The sequence below is a fragment of the Marmota marmota genome, unplaced genomic scaffold (genome assembly GCF_001458135.2).
Source record: "Marmota marmota marmota unplaced genomic scaffold, marMar, whole genome shotgun sequence".
NCBI classification, from domain to species: Eukaryota; Metazoa; Chordata; class Mammalia; order Rodentia; family Sciuridae; genus Marmota; species Marmota marmota.
In genome coordinates, this window is record NW_025999900.1 from 37,385,686 (window position 1) to 37,409,805 (window position 24,120).

Consider the following 24,120-nt stretch of genomic DNA (forward strand, 5'->3'; position numbering starts at 1 on the left):
TGCTTCCAAATCTGAAAAACTTAACACCAGACCTCAGTGATCCCAGAAAGATAAGCACCCAGAGTAGAGCAGTCACCTAAGCTCATTCAGCCCAGAAACACTGGGCATAGCCATGAATTTCTCAAGAACTTGGGTGGGAAAGTGAGCCATCTGCACTCCCTGAAGTTGGGAGTGAGAGGAGTCTGCTCTGATGGCTCTGGCATCTGGAAAAGCAGCGTGGTCACCTTTTTGAAGTTAACAGCCATTACTGCTCCCTGTGATTGCAATATTTAAAACTGAAAAATTGTAACCACTTTTCATTCACTTGACAGAGGACAAATGGCATGGGATTAAAGGACTTACTGCTCCTTTGAGGAGAATCCCATAGCAGAGGTGGTTAAGTAATGAGAGCTAAGCTTGACAGAGCATGGGTATAATGGATTTACAGTGTTTAAAGATTGTGGACTATGACCACCCTTTATTGTCAATAGATCTTGCCAGACTTAGGTCCACAGAGGTCATTCCCCATCCTCATAGCTCCAATGAGGAAATCACAGAGAGTCACTCAGACCAAGAAGCAAGAAAATGACCAAGATTCATTATAATATCCGTATTTGGGGTTTTCAGTCAGAAGCAGACCATTGGTCCGTAATGTCTTATTCCTTGACAGTGTTGTCGTTTGCCTCCTCTCATAGCCCTCTGACCCAGGGCAGAATGCTATCCTGCACAGCAGTGAAGTGGAGGTTCCGTTCAATTAGGGAGCTTCTGGCATCCTGTTAATCTCAGTCTCCTCCTTCTGAGTAAAAGCAAACCAGTCCAGAGGGGGAAAAAAATTAATCAAGCCATTTCAACTTCTTTGACACCTAAAGTGCTTTTCTTTATTCAGAATTTTTCATTTTTAATTGGCAAATAACAATTATGTATTTGGGGATATATAACACATTATTCTGATATAGGTATACATTGTAGATAGTTTCATCACACTAATTAACATATACATCACCTCACATATTTATTTTTTTGTAGTGAGAACATTTAAAATCCACTCATTTAGCAATTCTTAAATACACACTAAATTATTATTAACCATGCTCACAATGTTGTGCAATAGATCTTCAAAACTCCTTCCTCCTATCCCACTGAAACTTTGTACCCTTTGATCAACATTTCTCCATTTGCCATTGCAACCCCCAGCCTCTAGTGACCGCGAGTCAAATCTCTACTTCTGCAAGTGAGACTTTTTTTTAGATTCCACACATTAGTGAGCTCGTATGGTATTTGTCTTTCTGTGTCAGTTTTATTTTACAAGCATAATGTCCTCCAGGTTCATTCTTGTTTTCACAAATGACAGAATCTCCTTCTCCTAAATTAAAGTCAAGAAATATTCCATTGCATGTATGTACCATGTCTTCTTTATCCCTTCATCCATGGGGTTGATTCTGTATCTTGGCTATTGTGAATAATGCTGCAATGAACAAGGGAGTTCAGATTTATCTTCAACACACAGCTTTCAATTCCTCTGGATACAGACCCAGAAGTGAGATGTCAGATTGTGGCAATGGTACTTTAAGTTTTGTTTTTTCTTTTAATATTTATTTTTTAGTTGTAATTGGACACAATACATTTATTCTATTTATTTATTTTTATGTGGTGCTGAGGATGGAACCCAGAGCCTCGCATGTGCTAAGCGAGCACTCTACTGCTGAGCCACAACCCTAGCCAAGTTTTTAGTTTTTTGAGAAAAACTTCATACTGTTTGTTATGGTTGAAGTTTTAGGTGTCTCCCAAAAGCTCATGTGTGAGACAATGTAAGAAAGTGTAGAGGTGAAATGACTGGGCTATGAGAGCCTTAACCCAATCAGTGCATTAATCCCTTGAAGGGGGATTCACTGAGTGGTAGCATAGGCATATAGTATGTAACTGAAGGAGGTGGGTCATTGAGGGGTACAGATTTTGTCCTTGGTAAGAGGAGAAGTCAGTCAGTCAATCAGTCTCTCTCTCTCTCTCTCTCTCTCTCTCTCTCTCTCTCTCTCTCGGTATGATGTCATAGCTGCTTTCACCAGGATGTTCTGCCACACCTCTGCCCTGAGCAGTAGAGTTGACAATCTGTGGACTGAAGCTTCTGAAACTGTGAACCTCAAAAGAAACTTCCCCTCCTCTAAAATTGTTCTTGTCAGGTTTTTGGGGTCACAGCCATGAAAAAGCTGACTAAAACACTGTTTTTCATAATGGTTATGCTAATTTACATTCCCACAATAGTGTAAAAAGGTTTCCTTTTGTCTACATCCTCACCAACACTTATTGTCTTTAACAGGCTTTTGCTTTATTGTTAGCATTGGTTGTTTGAAGTACTCAGGATCAAATCCAGGACCTCAGGCTGCTAGGTAAGCAAGCACTCCACCACTGAGCTACACCCCCAGCCCTTTCTCCTGTCTCTATAATAACCACTGTAACATGTGTCAGGTGATATCTCACTGTGGTTTTAATTTATATTTCCCTTATGATTAGAAATTTTTAGCACTTTTTATAAAACTGTTGGTGATTACTACGTCTTATTCTGAAAATAATGTCAATTTTTAAAAAATATTTTTAGTAGTAGATGAACACGATGCCTTTATTTTATTTTCTTATTTTTGTATGGTGCTGAGGATTGAACCCTTTGCCCAGTTTTTAATCAGGTTATTTTTTTTGCTACTGAGTTGAGTTCCACATATATTTTGGATATTAACCCCTTTTCAGATGTCTGATTTACCTGTATATTCTCCTTGTCTGTGGATTGTTGCCTCACTATTGCTTGTTCCTTTGGCAGCCCAGAAGCTTTTTGGTTTGATGCATTTCTATTTTTCCATTTTTGGTTTTGTTCCCTATGCTTTCAGGGTCCTATGGAAAAAGAAATCATTGCCAAAATCAATGTTGTGGAGCTTCCTCCATGCTTTTGTTTTTTGTCATTGTTGGTAGTGGTGGTGGTGATGGTGGTAGTTTCAGTTTCAGGTCTTACATTTAAGTCTTTAACTGATTTTAGTATATTTTTTTCCTGCAGTAATAGAGAACAAACCCAGCACCTTGCACATACCAGGCAAATGTTCTACCCCTGAGCTATGCCCCTGCCCCATTTTGATTTTTGTATATAGTATGGAATAAGGGTCCAGTTTTGTTCTTCTGCACATGGATATACAGTTAGCCCAACAGCATTTATTGACAAAACTATTCTTTCCCCGTAGTGGAACCACAAAAGTGCTGAGAGCCATAGCCAAGTAGGACGCATGGCATTTTTGGTTGAAAGGTGGATCCTGCTGGATTAGGGTGGCTCCAGGTTTAGGGTGGATCCTGCTTAGGGTGGATCCTGCTGGGAATAGGGCGTATCCTGCTGCCTCAGGCGCCCGCTCCTTGAGTTCTCTCAGGGTTCTGAGAGAATTGGTAGACAGAGCCCGGTGGAGGGAGTGTATTTTCGCAGAACGTGCATGTAGAGTGCAGGTGAGAGTTCGGGAATAAAGAGTTGCTGTTTGAATCTACAAGGCTTTTGTGGTGGCTCGGTTATTTTGTGCCCAGCCAGACTGCGGCATTTGGTGGTCCGTATGGGGATCCAGCTGCAGCAAAAGTAAGGGGCGGGGGGGGCGGGGGGGGGGGGCTTGACGAACAACTTGTGTAGATTGATACAGCAGGAGTGGAAGCTGTTTATTGTAGGACAACAGAGGTATTTATACATTCCACACAGCTTATCTAATTAACATAAACTAAATACAGCAGTCAACCAATAAGGAATCTCCACACTTAATGGCTCGCAGTCAACCGATAAAGAATCTCCACACTTAATGGCTCGCTGGAGTTACTTCACAAACCACTCCCTCTGGCAAAATGCCAGGCGCCATCCTGACTTGTTTACAGACTCTAACACAAAAGAGTCCAAATGGCCAAAGCAATCTTAAACAAAAAAAAATAAAGCTGAGGGGCTGGGGTTGTGGCACAGTGTCATGAAGCACTTGCCTAGCATGTGTGAAGCACTGGGTTTGATTCTCAGCACCTCATGTAAATAAATGAATAAAAGTTCCTTCATGACTCTTTTCTTTTTTCTCTCCTCTCTTCCTTTACTGGGTCTCAAAGCTAAAAAAAAAAAAAAAAAAAAAAAAAGCTGAAGGTATCACACCACCTGATTTCAAAATGTATTACCAGCCAGGTACTCTTGTACACACCTCCAATCCCACAGGCTTGGGAGGCTGAGTTAGGATGAAAAGTTCAAGGCCAACCTGAGGAACTTAGTGACTGTCTCAAAATAAAAAATTTTAAAATGACTAGGGATATAACTCACTGGTAGAGTGCCCTGGGTTCAATCCCCAGTACAAAAATAAATAAATAAATTATAGAGAGAGAAATGTAATCTTTTCTTCATCTGAAGAAATGCTAGTCAAGGGATTAGACTAAAGTGTTTGTTGGGGGGGCAGGTTGTTACTGAGGATTGAACACAGCAGCACCTTATCACTGGGCTAAATCCCCAGTCTTTTTTCTTTTGAAACAGGGTTTTCCTAAGTTGTCAAGGTTGCCCTCAAATCTGTGATCCTCCTACTTCAATCTCCCAAATTTCTGGGACAACAGAAGTCCCCCACCACCTCAGGCTTGGACTAAGAATTTAAAAATAATTCTTCCACACAGAGCTGTTTGCTCTGCACTAGCTACCCTCTCATCCTGTTCTCCTTACCTTCTTTAATCATCCTTGCTTTTCCTCCCCCCCAACCCCGTAACCAAGATTTAACTCAGGGGCTCTCAACCACTGAGCCACAACCCCAGCCCTATTTGGTATTTTATTTAGAGACAGGGTCTCACTGAGTTACTTAGTGCCTTGCTTTCGCTGAGGCTGGCTTTGATCCTCCTGCCTCAGCCTCCCAAACCACTAGGATTACAGGCGTGCACCACCGCACCCGGCCCTTTCTTTTCCTTTAATCTCTGATTTCTCACTATAGCCATGCCTCTTTTCTTTTTTCTCTCCTCTCTTCCTTTACTGGGTCTCAAGGCTAAATGATTACAAATGAGGCAAGTGAAATCCCAAGCACCGGGCACCAACCATGGTGCACACTGGTGTTTGCACTCAGTTTACTTATACACTTACAGCCTCCTGGTATTTTATTCCTTTGAACTGTTGAGAACTTGGACAAAATATTTGCATCAAGCAGCATCAAGCAGTGTCACTCACAAGTAGCCATTCGAACAAAATTCTATTTCATTCTCTCTATAACAATGGGGGGAAAGGAGTTCCCTCATTTCCCATGTAAGTTTTTGCCCTGGCAGAGATAAGAATGAGACAGTGGCCTCTGAAAGATTCCGAACGCAGAGAGCATCTCAGGCAGTAAATCCCTTTCCCATACACATCCTATGTCCAGGAAACCCTGGCCTGTGATGAAATAACAGTCAATAACTATGTCTCATAGACTTCTAGAATAGTTTTCCAGGTGCAAACCCCTAGACACAACCTTTTTCTATTGAGGCTTTGCCATCTTAGCATCAAAGCAGCTACAGATGATATGTAAATAAATGAACATGGCTGTGTTCCAGTAAAATTTTATTTACAAAACTCTTGCCAGAAAACATAGCTTCTCCTGATTGGCCATCTCTCTACAGACCAGAGGAACTTCTCTGCTACTGCCCCAAATTTCTATTATCTCTTTCTCTAGTTTCTCTTCACTTCCCTCTCACCTCTGTGCTAACTCCTGTTTTGTCCATTCTCTAGGAAAGATCTCTTCAGGAGATGCAAAGAGTCAACCACACACTGTTGACTGAGTTCATCCTGACAGGAATTCCCTACCCACCCAGGCTAAGGACACTCCTTTTTGTGTTCTTTTTATCAATCTACATCCTGACTCAGCTGGGGAACCTCCTTATTCTGGTCACCGTCTGGACAGACCCACAGCTCCATGCCCGCCCCATGTATATCTTCCTTGGTGTTCTCTCCCTCATCGACATGGGCATCTCCTCCATCATTGTCCCTCGCCTCACGATGAATTTCAGGTCAGCCATCAAACCCATCCTGTTCGCTGGCTGTGTGGCCCAACTTTATTTCTATCACTTTCTGGGAAGCACCCAGTGCTTCCTCTACACCTTGATGGCCTACGACAGGTACCTGGCAATATGCCGGCCCTTGCGCTACCCTGTGCTCATGACTGCTAAGCTCAGTACCTTGCTTGCATCTGGGGCTTGGGTGGCCGGTTCCATTCATGGGGCTCTCCAGGCCATTCTAACCTTCCGCCTGCCCTATTGTGGTCCCAACCGGGTCGATTACTTCTTCTGTGACATTCCTGCCGTTCTGAGGCTGGCCTGTGCTGATACCACAGTCAACGAGCTGGTGACCTTTGTGGACATTGGGGTGGTGGTTGCCAGCTGTTTCTCTCTGATCCTCCTCTCCTACATTCAGATCATTAGGGCCATCCTCAGAATCCGTACAGCCGATGGGCGCCGCCGGGCCTTCTCAACCTGTGGGGCCCATGTAACTGTGGTCACCGTGTACTACGTGCCCTGTGCCTTCATCTACCTGAGGCCTGGGACCAATAGTCCCCTGGATGGGGCAGCTGCTCTGTTCCCCACGGCCATCACCCCTTTCCTCAATCCCCTCATCTACACTCTGCGGAACCAAGAGGTGAAGCTAGCCCTGAAGAGAATGATAGGAGGCCTGAGAACCAAGAACAAGGTTTGAAATGGTCTATCTCCCACTGGGAAAATCTCCACAGTACGAAATTATTCTAATGTTTAGGTTTAGTGAGTGCCGAGGTCCAGCCCCAGTGCAGGGAGTGGGGTTCCAGGGGTCCTGAAGGAAGAGTGGTGTTGGCTAAAGAAGAGTTGGGACCACAAGTTGCAAGTTACAGCAGCCTCCAGAAGAAATCTCTGCTGCCCCTGGAGGGACCTTTATTTTTATACCTTTTTTACAGGTGTTTTTTCAGGTAGTTAATGGATGGCTTCAAAGCCCGAAACTTTTTTGATTTACATCATTTTCAAGAGTTACAGTCTTTTCTGACATACATTGATTACCTCAGATATTGAATACATTGTTCAAAATATTTTTCTGTAACCTAAGTCAATCATAATTAAGCTTTTAGGTATTCACCTCAATCACTAGGTGCTAGGCAACACAACTAGACTACATGACTCCTGACCTATTATTCACTTCTAACTTTAAAGCATACCTATAATTATTTCATTAACTTTTAACTTTAAAGCATACTTATGATTATTGGTAAGCTTTCTTACTTTTGAACCAAAATCCCAGTAAAACACACTTAAAATAATGAAAGTCTATTATTTAAAAGCCTACTACTCTGAAGTGCCTCTAAAATACATGTATGTTAATTTTACATTATTCTATTTTTAATTTCCAAGGTAATTTTCTTTTTTCATATGACCTATTAACTGCTTTCTTAAAGAACTTCGTTGATCCTTGGGCAAAGCACACCAATTCTTATGTCTTTGTAATCTTTAACTAAAGGGCAGGCTTACACTTCAACCCATTTGTCATTTATATTAACTGTGTTTTCCATTTTCATCGTAAGTTTCTGCGTAAAGCAAAGGGGGGTCTTTTGTTTGGGGGAATGTATTTTTATTAGCCTCTTGTCCTCGAGGGGGATACCATAAGCTACATATGGTGGTCCTTGTACTGTTGGCACAGCGATAGTTTTTCTGTAGCTAGGCTGTTGTACAGGTTGTGGCTTTAGGATTGGGTTGGGGGGTGGGGGAGCTAGTGTAAATTGTTAACCGTGGGATAAATATTTCTTGCTGTTTGGGCTTGAGGAATAACCCTATTGTTTGTATTCTGAGAGACATTGAAACACACCTCATAGCATGTCTCAATTGTATCCTTAGTCTCATTCTGGGAATATTCCTGCAATCTGGCAATACGTACTTTTATTATTGATTGACGTATGCCCCGTTATTCATATCACGAGTATCACAAACAAAACACTTAACATTCCCCATGGTTCCAGTTTCCAGCATCCCACATGCTGTGACCATGTCAGACAGCGGGTGCAGGAACGCCTTCACCAAGTGAGATTTTATCTTCTTGCTTTTTGTCTTTTCTGTGGCCATATTATATCCATACAATAAGATCAAACACAGTTTGCGGTAAAATACAACTTCCTGGCAGCTCCTTGGTGCCCCCTCCAGATAAACAGCTCCCTGCTGCTACAAGAGTAGAGAGTGAGACTAAAGCCATCCAGAAGACAACAAAAGATGGCATACCTAAACATCCAGAAGACTGGCATACTGAAAGCATCCGATGGGTTTTAAACTCTCCCCACAATGGTTGTTCAAGCTCCCTTAAGATAAACTATAATCCTCTTGATGGGGAGTGTTCTTCCATTCTGTTTCAGTTGGATTTATACCTTAGGAGCAAGTGCTAGGCAACGAACTAAAAATGCCATGAGATGTGCATCTTTTATCCCCCACCCCACCCTGGTACTGGGGATTGAACCCAAGCACACTCTATCACTGAGCCACACTTCCAGTCTGTTTTTAATTTTTCATTTTAAGGCAAGGTCTTACTAAGTTGCCCACGCTAGCCTCGAACTTGCAATCCTCCTGCCTCAGCCTCCTGAGTCATTGGGATTATAGGTGGGCTGCTGTGTGCATCTTAACAGGCCTGACTTTGGAGACTTCCTGAGGATACCATGGATGTGTGAAGAGAGACTAACATGCTGTTTTAGTCAGCTTTCCATCGCTGGGACCAAAATACCTGATATGTATGTAAGAAATAATAAAAATAATTAATTAATTTTTAAAAATACCTGACAAGAACAACTTGGAGAAGGAAAAGTTTATTTGGGGCTCACAGTTTCAGAGGTTCAGTCTATGATCAGTCTGTTCTTTTTTTTTTAAATATTCTTATAGTTGTAGATGAACACAATATCCTCACTTTTATTTATTTATTTTTATGTGGTGCTGAGGATCAAACCCAGGGCCTCACACTTGTGAGGCAAGTGCTCTACCACTGAGCTACAACCCAGCCCTATGATCAGTCTGTTCTCTTGCTCTGGGCCTGAGGTTATGGCAGGACATCATGGCAGAAGGGCATATCAGAAGAAAGCTGCTCAGCTCATGGCAACCACAAAACAGAGAGAGCAAAAGGAACCAGGCACTGGGGCTGGGGTTCAGTGGTAGAGTGTTTGTCTAGCATGCACGAGGTACTGGGTTTGATCCTCAGCACCACATAAATGTAAAATAAAAATATTGTGTCCACCTAAAACTAAAAAATATTTTTTTTTAAAAAGGAGCTAGGCACAAGCGATGAATTCCAAAGGCACATCCCCAGTGACCTACTTTCTCCAGCCACACCCCACCTGCCTGCAGTTATCACCCAGTGCAGTGGTCCTTTCAAATTATTAATCCATTGACTAAACTAATCCACTGATTAGGTTATAACCATGAGCTTTCAGGGGACACCTCATATCCAAATCATAGCACACACTTACTCTTTCTTGCCTGCTAAAGGAATAAGCCTTCTCTTAAACTGGTGCTTTCACAAACCAAACCAAATTAATCAATCCAAAAGAAAAATGCAATGAAGTCCAATCAAATGTTTCAATAATAAATTCCCCACACAATAAAAAGTAAATCTCAATATGAAATTTCCCATTAAAATAAAATAGAGAAATTAATCAGGGTGCCAGGATAATTTATACAAATTAGCATTCCATATCAATTTATATGTGTAAGGTTAATGAGCTTTTTCATGAGTTGATCAAGACCTAAGAAAGGTCCTAGGGAAATTTTGTGCAATAGTTCTGGTTCCAACCTAAGAGCATCCCCAGTTCTATCCTATTCTACTTCTGCCTCATTCTCAAGCTTTTAAAATTGGATAGTTACCGTAATGAAACCGTGTTATCTATAAAGCAAAATCAGGGAAGGCAGATAGTCGATTCTGGTCATGTGACTGTTCAGCCCTTAGGGATTAACATGTTCACCTAATAGATGGGAGAGACTGAAAACTAACCATTCTCCCTTAAATGAAACTGACCCACACAATTTCTTAGTACTTTGTTAAGAGAACAGACAATACACTAAGTAACAAATTCCTTAAACTATTATGTGGGGAGCTGCCACACAGGACAGAGCATGGACCCTTAGCCTTGAGGGAGGGAAGTGTGAAAAGACAGGTGGATCTCACCTCCGCTGGGCAGGGGAATGAAGCTCTGGGAGTGGGCGTCTGGGCTACATTCCCCTGAAACCCGATCCCTTAATCCCTTGCCTCATTGGGTGTCTTCCCCTCAATAAATAGGGCTTCAGGCATGTGTGTGTGTGTGTTCTCTCTCTCTCTCTCTCTCTCTCTCTCTCTCTCTCTCTCTCTCTCTCCCTCTCCTGCCTTTCTTGCTTCCCCTGTGGGGGCTGGGGCCAAGAAGACTCCCTAAACCCCAAGAAAAAAATATTTTCTCTGTCTCTGTGTAATTATTCAGTGCCAACCCAATTCATCTATAGTGACCCTGACTGATTTAGTTTAGTGTTGCAGCACTATAATATTGTTTATCAAATGCTTAATCTTTCAAAATACTTAACATATAAAATGGTCAAATAATTAATTTTTTTTTTTTAAGGTAACATTTGTACAAACAAGGCTAAGGTCACTGAATTATTCAGAGAGTATTTTTTTTAACATATTTATTTATTTATTTATTTTTTTAGTTATTGGCAGACACAACATCTTTGTTGGTATGTGGTGCTGAGGATCGAACCCGGGCCGCACGCATGCCAGAAGAGCGTGCTACCACTTGAGCCACATCCCCAGCCCCCATCAAATAATTAATTATAAAAATAAGCTTACAGGCTGGGGATATAGCTCAGTAGTAGAGCATTTGCCCAAAACTTCAGGCCCTGGACTTGATCCCCAGAATCCTCCCCCCCCCCAACCCCAAGCCACCCCTGTACACACACAAAAATAAATAAATAAATAAATAAATCTGTATTTCTGAGCCAAAAAAGAAACTTCCAAATTCTATTGTAGTTCTTTTTTTTTTTTTTCCCAGTACTGGAGATTGAACCCAGGAGTGCTTAACCACTGAGTTACATCCTCAGCCCTGTTTTATTTTTATTTTAAGATAGGGTCTCACTAAGTTGCTGAGGCTGGTTTTGAATTTGTGATCCTCCTGTTTCAGTCTCCTGAGATGCCTGGATTACAGGCATGCACCACCACGCCCTTCATCTATTATAGTTCTTATTCCCTTTTCAGAGTGGTTAGCATAATTGTGATTATAACTGATACCTTAACAATAAAATAACATTAAAATAATCTGTAGGTGTATAATAAAAATACAGACAAAATGGAACAAATCTGTAGCAAACATTTGTTTTACAAGTACATCAGTGGTAGAGCACTTACCAAGCATTCACAAGACCCTGGGTTTAATCCTAGCTCAGTGCGTGGGGCTGTGGGGCAGGGGAATTATACACTGGGCACACAGTAATAGCAATTAGGCTTCCCCCACTCATGAAATGTAGGCCTTAAGCTGTAGGCAGTTCAAATAAGAGCACAAACTATAAAGTTATTTCTTCTTTCTCATAGGCCATTATTAAATTTATGTTAAGCTTTAAAATTTCAAATAAAGTGACAAATCACCTTCCTTAGTGGCAGAGAGCTTGTCTAGCCTACATGAGGCTCTCGGTTCAATTCCCAGCATGAAAAAAAAATCACAAATTTTGTTTTCATTAAGATGATGACCACTTTTTTTTTTTTGTAGTTTTAGATGGACAGCATACCTTTATTTTATTTGTTTATTTTTGTGTGGCGCTGAGGATGGAACTCAGTGCCTCACACATGCTAGGCAAGTGCTGTGCCACTGAGCTACAGCCCCAGCCCAAGATGATAACAACTTTTAACCCTTTACTTACAAATATTGTATTTAAAAAAAGAAATATTTTATAATATACCTTGATTCATTTAGTCAACAAATACTTATATGATTATCATGTGTTTGGTGCTGTGTTTGGCAATGGGGAGTAAAGTGATAAATGAAGAAGGACAGCTTACTGATATCAAGTGCATTATCTATGAGGAAAGAGAAACAATTCATAAGTAATGAACAGAAAGATAATGGATAACAACACATGCTATGAAGAAAAGAAAATAAAAGCCAGATGTAGTAGCACACTCTTTTTTTTTTTTTTTAAAGAGAGAGAGAGAGAAGAGAGAGACAGAATTTTAATATTTATTTTTTTAGTTTTTAGCAGACACAACATCTTTGTTTGTATGTGGTGCTGAGGATCAAACCCGGGCTGCACGCATGCCAGGTGAGCGCGCTACCGCTTGAGCCACATCCCCAGCCCATAATGGCACACTCTTATAATCACAGCCGCTCCAAAGGCTGAGGCAGGAGAATTTCAAGTTCAAAGTCAGCCTCAGCAATTTAGTGAGGCCCTAAGCAACTCGGTGAGACCCTGTCTCTAAATAAAATACAAAGAAGGGCTGGGGATGTGGTTTATATGCTGGGGATGTTCAGTGTGGTTAAGTGCCCCTGAGTTCAATCCGCAGTGCCAAAAAAAAGAAAAGAAGAATGTTTTCAGCAACAAAAAACTGAAAATATAATTTTTTAAACTGAGAGTTTATTGAGTTACATTCAGCCAAAAGGTAATGCTATGATCAGGCAGGGTCCCATCAGGGTTTTGCTCCCAATGCTAGGAACTGAACCCAGGGTCTCGACCTGAGACAGGGACCCATTCACTTGCCCACACTGGCCTCAAAGTTGTGATCCTCCTGCCTCAGCCACCTCCCAGGTAGCTGTAATTACAGGCATGTACCACTGTGCCCAGCCATCTGTAGTTCTCATGACTGTGTCCCCTCTATGTTGGTCACATCCTAAATCTTGTAGTCAAATGACTCTAGTACTTTTATACTACATATATGCATAAGATGTCTCCCAGGGACTCTTTTTTATAATAGCAGAGAAATATTCTTGTCACAGGCTGAGGCATCAGCCATGATAAATTATCCCATGATGTCTGGGATTTTGTTTTAGTCAGTTTTTTCTTCACTGTGACTGAAAGACCCAATAAAGCCAAGCATGGTGGTACACAGCTGTAACCCCAGCAACTTGGGAGGCTAAGGTAGGAGGACTGCAGTTTTGAGGCCAGCTTTGCAACTTAGCAAGGAGGCCCTAAGCAACTTAGTGAGACACTGACTCAAAAAATAAAGGACTGGGGATGTAGCTCAGTAGTAGAGTGCTCCTGGGTTCAATTCCCAATATAATAATAATAATAATAATAATAATACCCTGACAAGAATAACATACAGGAAGAAACATTTATTTTGTCTCACGGTTTCAGAGGTCTCAGTTTATAGTCAGGCAACTTCATAGCTCTGGGCCTGAGACAGACAGAACATCGTGGTAGAAGGGCATGGAAGAGAAAAGCAACTCCGAAAATGGCAATCAGAAAGCAGAAAGAAAGTTCCACTCACCAGGGACAAAATATAAACCACAAAGGAATGCCCCCCCATACCTCCTTCAGCCACACCCTACCTGCCTACCCAGTTACCACCCAGTTAATCCCTACCAGTGGATTAACAGACTGATTATGGGGCTGAGGATGTGGCTCAGTGGCAGAGTATTTGCCTAGTACATGTGAGGCACTGGGTTCAATTCCCAGCACCACATATAAATAAATGAATAAAATAAAGGTCCATACATCTAAAAAATATTTAAAAAAAAAAAAAAAAAAAAAAAGACTGACTAGGTAACATTAATCATTTTACCTAAGAAAATTCTTGCATTATCTCACACATGAGTTTTTGGGGGGACACCTCATATTTAAACCATAACAGATTTGTTTTAAAATAATCCAGTGATGCTGGGCACAGTGGCACAAGCCTATAATCCAGAGGCTTGGGAGTCTGAGACAGGAGGATCCTGAATTCAAAGCCAGCCTCAGCAATGAGGAGGCACTAAGCAACTCAGTGAGACCCTGTCGCTAAATAAAATACAAAAAAGAGGCTGGGAATATGGCTCAGTGGCCAAGTGCCCCCTGGCTTCAATTCCTGAACCCAAAAAATAATAAAATAAAATAATCCAGTGATTAGGTGCCAGATACAATTTCACACCCATAATGTTACTGTTCAAAAAACAAAATAAAAAGCCTGGGCTGGGAGTATAGCTTAGTGTAGAGTACTTGCCTAGCATGCTCAAGTCCCTCAGTCCAATACCAGCACTGGAAAAAAAAAAAAAAAAGTCAGAAAATAACATGCTCTGGCTAGGATGTAAAAATTTGTGAAAACGTGTACACTATTGATCTATGGTGAGAATGTACAATGGTGCAGCCACTATGGAAAACAGTATGATGGTTCTTCAAAAAATTGAAAATAGAATTGCAATATGATCTGTTAACTTATTCCTATGTATATACCCAAATAATTGCAAGCAGAATCTTCAAAAATAATTGTACATCCCACTCATACATTGCTGGTGGGACTGCAAATTGGTGCAACCACTCTGGAAAGCAGTATGGAGATTCCTCAGAAAACTTGGAATGGAATCACCTTTTGACCCAATTATCCCACTCCTTGGTTCATACCCAAAGGAATTTAAATCAGCATACTATAGTGATGCAGCCACATCAATGTTCATAACAGTTCAATTCACAGTAGCTAAACTATGGAACCAACCAAGGTGCCCTTCAACCAGATGAATGGATAAAGAAAATGTGGCACATATACACAATGGAATATTACTCAGCCATAAAGTAGAATGAAATTATAGCATTTGCCAGTAAATGGATGGAGACTCTCATACTAAGTGAAATAAGCCAATCCCAAAAAACCAAAGGCTGAATATTCTCTCTGATATGCGGATGCTGACTCACAATAGGTGGGAGCGGGAAATGTTCAGGGGATTGGAGGGTGGGGAGGTGGTGAAGGCATTCCTGCACCCAATGTTTGACAAGGTCACAGTGTGTGGGGGGGATGCTGAGGCAGGGCTGCACCATCTGGAAACCGGAACCATTAGGAATGTTAAGTATTTTGTTCATGATACTCATGATATGGATAATAGGGCATACATCAATCAATAATAAAAGTACGTATTACCTGAGATTGCAGGAAAATTCCCAGAATGAGATTAAGGATACAATTAAGACATACCTTAAGGTGTGTTTCAATATCTCTCTCAGGATACAAACAATGGTGTTATTCCTAAAGCCTAAGCAATAAGAAATGTTTATCCCATGGTTAATGATTAACAATAAGCCCCCCTCCTTCTAAATCCACAACCTGAACAACAGCCTAGCTACAGAAAAACAATTGCTGTGCCAACAGTGCAAGGACCACCTTAAGTAGCTTACTTAAATAAAGGAAGATTATGGTATCCCCCTCAAGGACGACAAGAAGCTAATAAAAATACATCCCCCCACCAACAGACCCTCCTTTGCCTTACACAGGAATTTAAAGTGAAATGGGAAACACATAGTTAATATTAATGGCAAATGAGTTGAGGTGCAGAGCCTGCCCTTTAGTTAAAGAATACAAAGACATAATACTTGGTGTACTTTGACCAAGGATCAAAGAAACTCTTTAAGAAAGCAGGTAAATAGGTCATATGAAAAAAGGAAATTACCTTGGAAATTAAAAATAAAATGATGTAGGGCTGGGGATGTGGCTCAAGCGGTAGCGCGCTCGCCTGGCATGCGTGCGGCCCGGGTTCGATCCTCAGCACCACATACAAAAAAAGATGTTGTGTCCTCCGAAAACTAAAAAAATAAATATTAAAAAAAATTTAAAAAATAAAATAAAATGATGTAAAATTAACATAAATATATTTTGGAGGCACTTCAGAGTAGTAGGCTTTTAAGTAATAGTCTTTCACTATGTTAAGTGTGTTTTATTGGAACTTCAGTTTAGAAGTAAGAAAGCTTACCAAATAATCATAGGTATGTTTTAAAGTTAAAGGTTAATGAAATAATTATAGTTATGCTTTAAAGTTAAAAGTTAATAACAGATCAGGAGGCATGTAGTCGAGTTGCGTTGTCTAGCACCTAGTGATTAAGGTAAGAATGTAAAAGCTTGATCATGATTGGCAAAGGTTATAGAAAAATATTTTAAACAATATACGTCAGAAAAGATTGTAACTCGTGAAAATGATGTAAATCAAAGAAGTTTCGGGCTTTGAGGCTATCCATTAACTACCTGAATCTTTTCTGACGTACATTGATTACCTAAGATATATAAAAGCTATAAAAATAGAGGCCCCTCTAGGAGCAGCAGATTCATCTGGAGGCTGCTTGTAACTTGCAACCTGTCATCCCGTCTCTTCTTCTTTCGCCTATGTCACTCATCCTTCCAGGACCCCTGGATCCCTGCTGGGGCTGGACTCCTCCGGCAGGGAAGTGGAAGGAAGAGAGAGGGAATGGGAATGGGAAAGACAGTACAATAAATCGGACATAATTTTTCTATGTTCATATACAAATACATAACCAGTGGAACTCCACATCATGTACAACCACAAAAATGGGAAGTTACACTCCATATGTCTATGATATATCAAAATACATTCTACTGTCATGTGTAACTAAAAAGAAGAAATAAAAAATTAAAATACTAATAATAACTTTACATCCGTGATCATAACAGCATTATTTACATGATCACAACAGCCAAAAGGTAGAAGCATCACAAGTGCAGACAAATGAATAGATAAACAAAATATGGTATATACATATATTTTAATCAAGGATTATCTTTCCTCATATAGAAAAGCAATTACCAACCAGACCTGGTGATGCATGCCTGTAATCTCAGCCTCTTGGGAGGCTGAAGCAGGAGGATTGTGACTTTAAAGCCAGCCTCAGCTATTTAGCGAGGACCTAAGCAACTTAGCAAGATCCTATCTAAAAAAAAAAAAAAAAAAAAAAAATTTAAAAAGTGCTGGGAATGTGGCTCAGTGGTTAAATGCCCCTGAGTTCAATCACCAATAAGGGGAGAAAAAGCAATTACCAGACGCATGTGGTGGTAATGCCTGTAATTCCAGCACCTTGGGAGGCTGAGGCAGAAGGATCACTAGGAAACTTAATGAGACTCTATCTCAAAATTAAAAAGGTTTTTAAAAGAGGCTAGGGATGTAGCTCAATGGTAGAGCACACCTGGGTTCAATCCCCAGTACTTTGAAAAAAGAAGAAAAAAAAAAGTAACTGACACTTAAAGGACAAAAGAAAGTGAGCCAAACTAACAGCAGAGACTATCTTTCTCAGCCTGAAACTTGAAAGTGAACTCATACGTCCTGTAATACAATGTTTAATTCTAGGTGTCAACTTGACTGGGTGATGGGTCTACCCAGATGGCTAGAAAGCATTACAACTAGATATGTCTGTAAAAATGTTTCCAGAAGAGATTGGCCAAGCCTGGGGGATTCTGATGCCAATTAGAATCAGTGGACTGGGTAAGAAAAATCCGCCCTCACCTAATATGGGAATTTGCCATCCAAATAGTTGAAAATCCAGAGAAAACAAAAAGGCAGAAGAAGAATGAAGTCTCCTTCTCTCTGTTTCTGAGATGATACATGGTACATCCATCCATCATCTTCTGTCCTTTAGAAGCAACTGTGGCCCTCAGATTCCAGAACTTGTACCAGAAGTCCTTGGGATTCTCAGACCACCAGCCTGAGACTGCAATGTACATCAACAGCTCCCTTGGTTCCCAGGCCTTCCAATTTGGACAGCGCTACACCACAAGTTTCTCTGGTTCCCAAGTTGCCAACTGAATATCATCAATATTAGCCTCCCTGATCTCATGGGCCAATTCTAACAATAAAGCTCCTCTGAGAAAAAAAGAGAGAGAGAGATTTATAAATATGTAGGCTATAGATAAATATATCTTGTCTAAGATAGCTATAGATACCTACATCTATATTGATAGATAGGTAGATCTTATTGATTCTGTTTCTCTGGAGAACTCTAATATAGTTCCTAAATTTTCTTTTACCAATCTCCTTGAAGAAACCCTACAAGGAAGCTGGGATTGTAGCTCAGTGGTAGAGCACTTGCCTCCCATGCAAGAGCCCCTGGGGTTGACCCTAACACTAAAAAAATCAAACACATTCAAGGTAAAAATGATAGAATAAAATTGAAAATATTGCATGGATGTAGAAAAGAATTGATTCTAAAAGCTGAAAACTTGGAGGAGCCAGGCTTGGTGGGACACGCCTGTAATCCCAGCAGCACTGAAGGTTCAGGCAGAAGGATCTTGAGTTTAAAGCCTCAGTAATTTAGTGAGGCCCAAAGCAACTCAGCAAGACCCTGTCTCTAAATCATATATATATATATATATATATATATATATATATACACACACACACACATATATATATATATGTATATACACACACACATACACATACATACACATGGCTAAGATGTGACTCAGTGGTTAAGCACCCCGAGGTTCAATCCCTAGTAAAAAAAAAAAAAAAAAAAAAACTTTTGGAGGAGATAAAATACAGAGTAGTCAGTGTATCAGACAGATTCCCACCTCTCCTGCCTTTCCTGTCACTTCCAGGATAGAGTTGCTGTGATGATGTGGGAAATGTTTCTGGCACAAGGAGGATGCTCAGTAGACGTAATTGTTGTTTTTCCTGATCCCTTTGGATAAAGCGTAAGTATCTCATGATAACCAGTAGAATAAGATGAATTAGAGAATTTGCTTTTGTAAGCTTTATGGTAATTGTACCCTCTGGTTTGACTTTCCTTGTTCTCTTTTAGTAATCATGTTGATCAGTGGGGTGATGCCTCTGCAGATGATTGCACAAATATTCACAGCCCTGAAGAAAATAGGCCATACCAAAAAGACAATGGAGCAAATCTATTTCCCTTTGAAAGATGGCAAAGGCTGCTCTCTGGAAGGGAAACCAAGCACTGTCCATGCTGGTTTTACACTAAGTTTGTGGCAACAAGACATTCACATGGGAAATAGTATGGAATTGGGAGATATAAAACTAGACATTGTGGAGCTGGAGGTGGAATTCAGTGGTAGAGCATGTGCTAAGCATGGATAAAACCTTGGGTTTGATCCTCAACACCAAAAAAAAAACAGAAACCAAAAACTAGACCTCAGCCAAGCACAGTGGTACACACCTGTAATCCCAGCTGCAGCAAGAGAATCACAAGATCAAGGCCAGCCTCGGCAATTTAGTGAGACCCTAAACAAATTAGCAAGACACTGTCTCAATTAAAATAAAAAAAATTTTTAAAGGAACTGGGGTTGTAGCTAAGTGGTAAAGAGCCCCTAGGTTCAATTCCCAGTATAATGTTTCCATATTTGGATTGGATGCAAAAATAAATTTATTTTAAAATAAATAAATAAATGGCATCAATATAAAAATAATATTTAAATCTTGAAACAATGTACAGTGAGAAGGAACAAGTGTTAAATGCATCACAATCAAACACTTTGGAAGAGTGCCTTCTGAATGTTACATCTTTCACCCTTTTCCTGTTGCAGCAACTTAATAGCCTGCATTGCAGATTTTCTCACTAATTAGGGCTTCTCTCTGTGGTAATTTTGCATTTCTACCACCAGGTGGAGATGTCCCCTGCCTTTTGTCAAAAAGCAAAAAGGTTCTCAAGAAATTGGAGAATGGGGGAGGGATTGGGTTATTCTGTTCTGCTAGTTATATACATAAGCACTTGCCTTCATGCCCAGAAGTGAAAAAAATTTGGAGGGTGAACTTAAGAGGTCAGCCAGTGGCTGCCTCTTCTCCCTTTTTGTTTTTTTAGTGGTTTGGTTTCCATGGGAATCAGTGTTTGAGTAGCAACTCTGAATCCATTTTCTGTCCCTCCAGGCTTGGGGCTGAGCCCAGAGACAAGCTGTGAGGAACTGTGATGGGAGTTGTGATGGGTGGGAAGAGGGAGAGAATTGGTAACTTTGGATAGCAAGAGTTGCCTACAGCTACAGGAGGAGTGGTGGGGTGGAATGCACAGAGAAATGTGAAAGGCAATCAATGCTTTTTAACTCAAATAAGATTTGGGAGATTTAAATTTTAAAATCAAATTTAAAATCTCTGCCATCAAAGGTACTTGCCTTCTCCCTACAGATCTTTTTAGGACACACTCTGGGCCCTACACTACCAAGTTCTCTCTATGCCTTTTCCAGAAACATCAAAAGATGAGTTAAAACCGACCTGGGTTCTCCTGATGTGTCCTCCTGTTTTAAAAGCCCTTTGGAGTAAGAGAAGAGAACTCTTCTACATCATATTCCCCCAGACATGGCATAGTACCCAACATTCAGTAAACCCTCAGTAAAATGTTGAATAAGCAAATGAGAAATAAGATAACCTTGACTAATATTACTTTGTTCCACTTTAAGATAAGACAAACTCAGGACAAAGAACACTTTTTTCCCCCATTATTAAAACCTTGAGGATGAGGGGGCTGGGGATATAGCTCAGTTGGTACAGTACTTGCCTCGCATGCACAAGGCCATGGGTTCAATCCCCAGAACTGAAAAAAAAAAAATCTTGAGGATGAGCCCAGTAGCACATGCCTATAATCCCAGTGACTCCAGAGGCTGAGGCAGGAGGGTCAGAGGCTGAGGCAGGAGGATCCTAAGTTCAAAGCCAGCCTTAGCAAAAGCAAGACACCAAGGAAGTGTCAGTGAGAACCTGACTCTAAGTAAAATACAAAAAATAGGGCTTAGTGTTGGAGTGCCCCTGAGTTCAATCCCCAGTACCCCCCTCCCCAAAAAAAAAAAAAAAAAAAAAAAAACTTGAGGATGTGAATGTCTTCATTCACATATTGATTCTTTCAAAGATTGATTAGGGAGTGTTATTTTTGTTCTGCTTAAATCAGATGTTTTTCATATTTCATTACTAACGGGCCCCATTTTTAGGAGCATTTGCATTTTAGTTTGGGCCCACATTCTGTATCTATTCACAAATAGCAGATGATCTACAAATGAACTTTGAGATAGAGTCAAGTTTCATCTCTTAATCCCTTATCAACCAGCCCCACCCCTTCTCCTCACTTTCTCTTCTATTACCTTGTTTAATTATCACTCTGTCATTCCCGAATTTCTTTGCTTGCATTTGTATTTCATCACCTCCTGCAAACAACAGACAACAAGCTCCTTTCTGCCTTGCTCCCTAAGCCTTCTCTAAATTTTATAGTCTAAATGATTATTATTTTTTTTATTTTCTGGGGGTACTGGATATTGAACTCAGGGGCACTCAAATACTGAGCCACATCCCCAGCCCTATTTTATATTTTATTTAGAGACTGAGTTGCTTAGCACCTTGCTTTTTGCTGAGGCTGGCTTTGAACCCACGATCCTTCTGCCTCAGCCTCCCAAGCCTGTGGGATTACAGGAGTGCACCACAGCACCCAACATAAATGTTCAAAATTTTTAAGAATTTTTTTCATTTGTTAATGAACCATTTATTTATTTATATGTGGTGCTGAGAATCAAACCCAGTGCCTCACACAGGCTAGGCTGTGCTCTACCACTGAGCCACAACCCCAGCCCCTAAATGTTCAGATTTTAATAGCTGGTACCTCAATGGATTTTTATAAAAGAAAATGTTAGGTGAAGAGCCTTATGTAAGGCTTTTTCAAAGAAGCAGCCCATTAACAGCTTACCTGTTTCATCTCTCTTACCAGATTAATGTTCCTTCAAGAGGGGTCTGCTTTTATTCTCTTTGCATATGACATCTAGCATGGTATCTTTGTATGTAGTAACTAATCATTCATTTGTTTTATGAAAAGATGGATGAATAATTTACTGCAAATGAACAAGATTCCTCCCCATCCATAATTGTCTGGAACATGTTCTCTCCATCCCATTTTTAGGTCAGTCATTCATCATCTATTGCCTGGGTTTGGGATTTCCAATTCATTTGTTTCCATTGTTTGTCTTCCCAGTTCCTTTATTTATTTGTTGGTTGGTTTATTTTAAGTACTAAGAATTGAACTCTGGACCTTGCACATTCTGGGCAAGTGCTCTTCCCACTGAATTACATTCCCAGCCCCACTCCCCCCAACTTTTTTTTTCCAAAATTGGGGGTGAGGGTGGGGAGGTGTGATTGAACCAGGGGTGCTTAGTCACTGAACCACATCCCCAGTTCTTTGAGACAGGGTTTCACTAAGTTGCTTAGGGGTTCACTAAATTTCTGAAGCTGGCTTTGAACTTACAATTCTCCTGCCTCAGGCTCCCAAATCGCTGGGTTTACAGGCATGTTCCATTGAGACTGGCCCCCTTTTGTTTTTATTATTTTTATTTTATTTAAGACAGGGTCTCCCTATGTTCTTAGCTCAGACTGGCTGACTCTAATTTGTGATCCATCTGCCTCAACCTTCCGAATAGCAAGGATGATAGGTGTGTGCCACCACTCCCAGCTGTCTTCCCAGTTCTAATCCATTTTCCACAATTTCAGTAGTTCACCTTTTAAAATATAGTTTGTGGTGCTGGGGATTGAACCCAGGACCTTGTGCATGAGAGGCAAGCACTCTACCAACTAAGCTATATATCCCTAGCCCTTAAAATACAGCTTTGATTAAAACTTCTGATGGCTCCTTGTCAAGCTCAAATTTCATGTAGGGTGGGTGGTGGATGCTGGAGATAAAACCCCAAAGCTCTCATACATGATGCATGCATTCTGTCACTAAGAGACACCCCAAACCCCTTGGTTTTCTTTTCTTTTCTATTTATTTATTTATGGGGTTTTTGTTGTTGTTATTGTTTTGAAGGTGGGGGTACTAGGGATTGAACTTAGGGCATTCGACTATTGTGGCAGTTGGCCACATCCCAGCCCTATTTTGTATTTTATTTAGAGACAGGGTCTTACTGAGTGCTTAACGCCTCACTTTTGCTAAGGCTGGCTTTGAATTTGGGATCCTCCTGCCTCAGCCTCCAGAGCCACTAGGATACTGGCATGCACCACTGCACCCAGCTCTTTTTATTTTTTGAGAATAGATCCAGCTATGTTGCCCAAACTGGCCTTGAACTTGGAATCCTCCTGCCTCAGCCTCCTAAATAGTGAGAATACAGTGGTGTGCCACAGACCCCAGCTTCAATGTTTTGTTTTGTTTTGTTGATATTGGGGACTGAACCCTGGGTTGCTTTACTACCTGTCTATATCTCCAGCCCTTTTTGTTTGTTTTTTATTTTGACAGGTTCTCATGAAGTTGCTGAAGCAGGACTCAAACTTGTGATCCTCCTGCCTCAACCTTTTTAGTCACTAGGATTACAGGTGTGCACCATAGCACTCAGTCAAGTTTCTTTCTTCCTTTCTTTCTTTCTTTCGCTGGGATTGAACCCAGGGTCTTGCGTATGCTAGGCAAGCACTCTACTAACTGAGCTATATCCCCAGCCCCCAAATTTCTTAATATAGCATAAATGTTCTTTCACAATTTAGCCCCAACCTTCCTTTCAAACTTTCTTTCCCCACTCATTTCTACATCATACAGAAATCCTTGCTCTCTATGATTTCATATTTGCAGTTTTCTTGGCCTAGGATATCTTTATCTTGTTTCTTCATTCCTCTAAATCGTATCTTACCTCACAACACACACACACACACACACACACACAGAGTTATATAATACATCACATTCGTTTTATATGTGATCTCTCTGAAAATTCTTCCTCAAATCAAACAGGTAGTGTCAATTCTCCCTTCTTCCCAGAGAACTTTATGCATACTTCTATGACAACTTTTCAAATTGTTTTATATTCTTTTGTTCAACATTGCTCCTCTTCTCAGGGACAGACAGGACCCATGTCTTATTTGCCTTTGTAACCATAGACTCTGGAGATATATAAATATATGAATATATATATGATATATGATGTCAATGGACCTTTATTTTATTTATTTATATGTGGTGCTGAGAATCAAACCCAGTGCCTCGCACATACTAGGCAGGCAGGCACTCTACCCCTGAGCCACCTCTCCAGACCTCTCTTGTCCTCTTTTACCATGAGCATGAATGTGATTCTATGTTGAGGGGCATCTATTTTTTTTTAATTCTATCTTCCCCATTAAATGCAGGCGCAGTGAGTAAAATATAAAATGCATTTGATAAATGTTGAATATGAAACTAATTGGAAGATCTAGCTAGGTGCTTATGTCCCAAAAGAAAGGATTTCTCTGGTCTGGGCTTGGAGTTAAATCCTAAGGTGATTCTGCCATCTGGAGATAGAGAATC

The 24,120-nt window shown here is 40.6% G+C and overlaps 1 protein-coding gene and 1 long non-coding RNA gene across 2 annotated transcripts; one reads left to right on the forward strand and one right to left on the reverse strand.

Annotated features, from left to right (window-relative positions):
- Window positions 1-824: 824 nt before the first annotated feature.
- LOC125615304 lies at window positions 825-15,112 on the reverse strand. The gene is made up of 3 exons (XR_007345874.1): window positions 15,074-15,112; window positions 2,732-2,859; window positions 825-1,444 (listed from the first exon to the last, which is right to left on the reverse strand). It is a non-coding gene; the product is annotated as an uncharacterized LOC125615304 (long non-coding RNA).
- On the forward strand, window positions 5,717-6,682 carry LOC107145445 (olfactory receptor 10G3). Its single transcript, XM_015489411.2, has one exon. The coding sequence runs from the start codon at window positions 5,717-5,719 to the stop codon at window positions 6,656-6,658; it is 942 nt and encodes a 313-aa protein (XP_015344897.1). The 3' UTR covers window positions 6,659-6,682.
- Window positions 15,113-24,120: the final 9,008 nt, after the last annotated feature.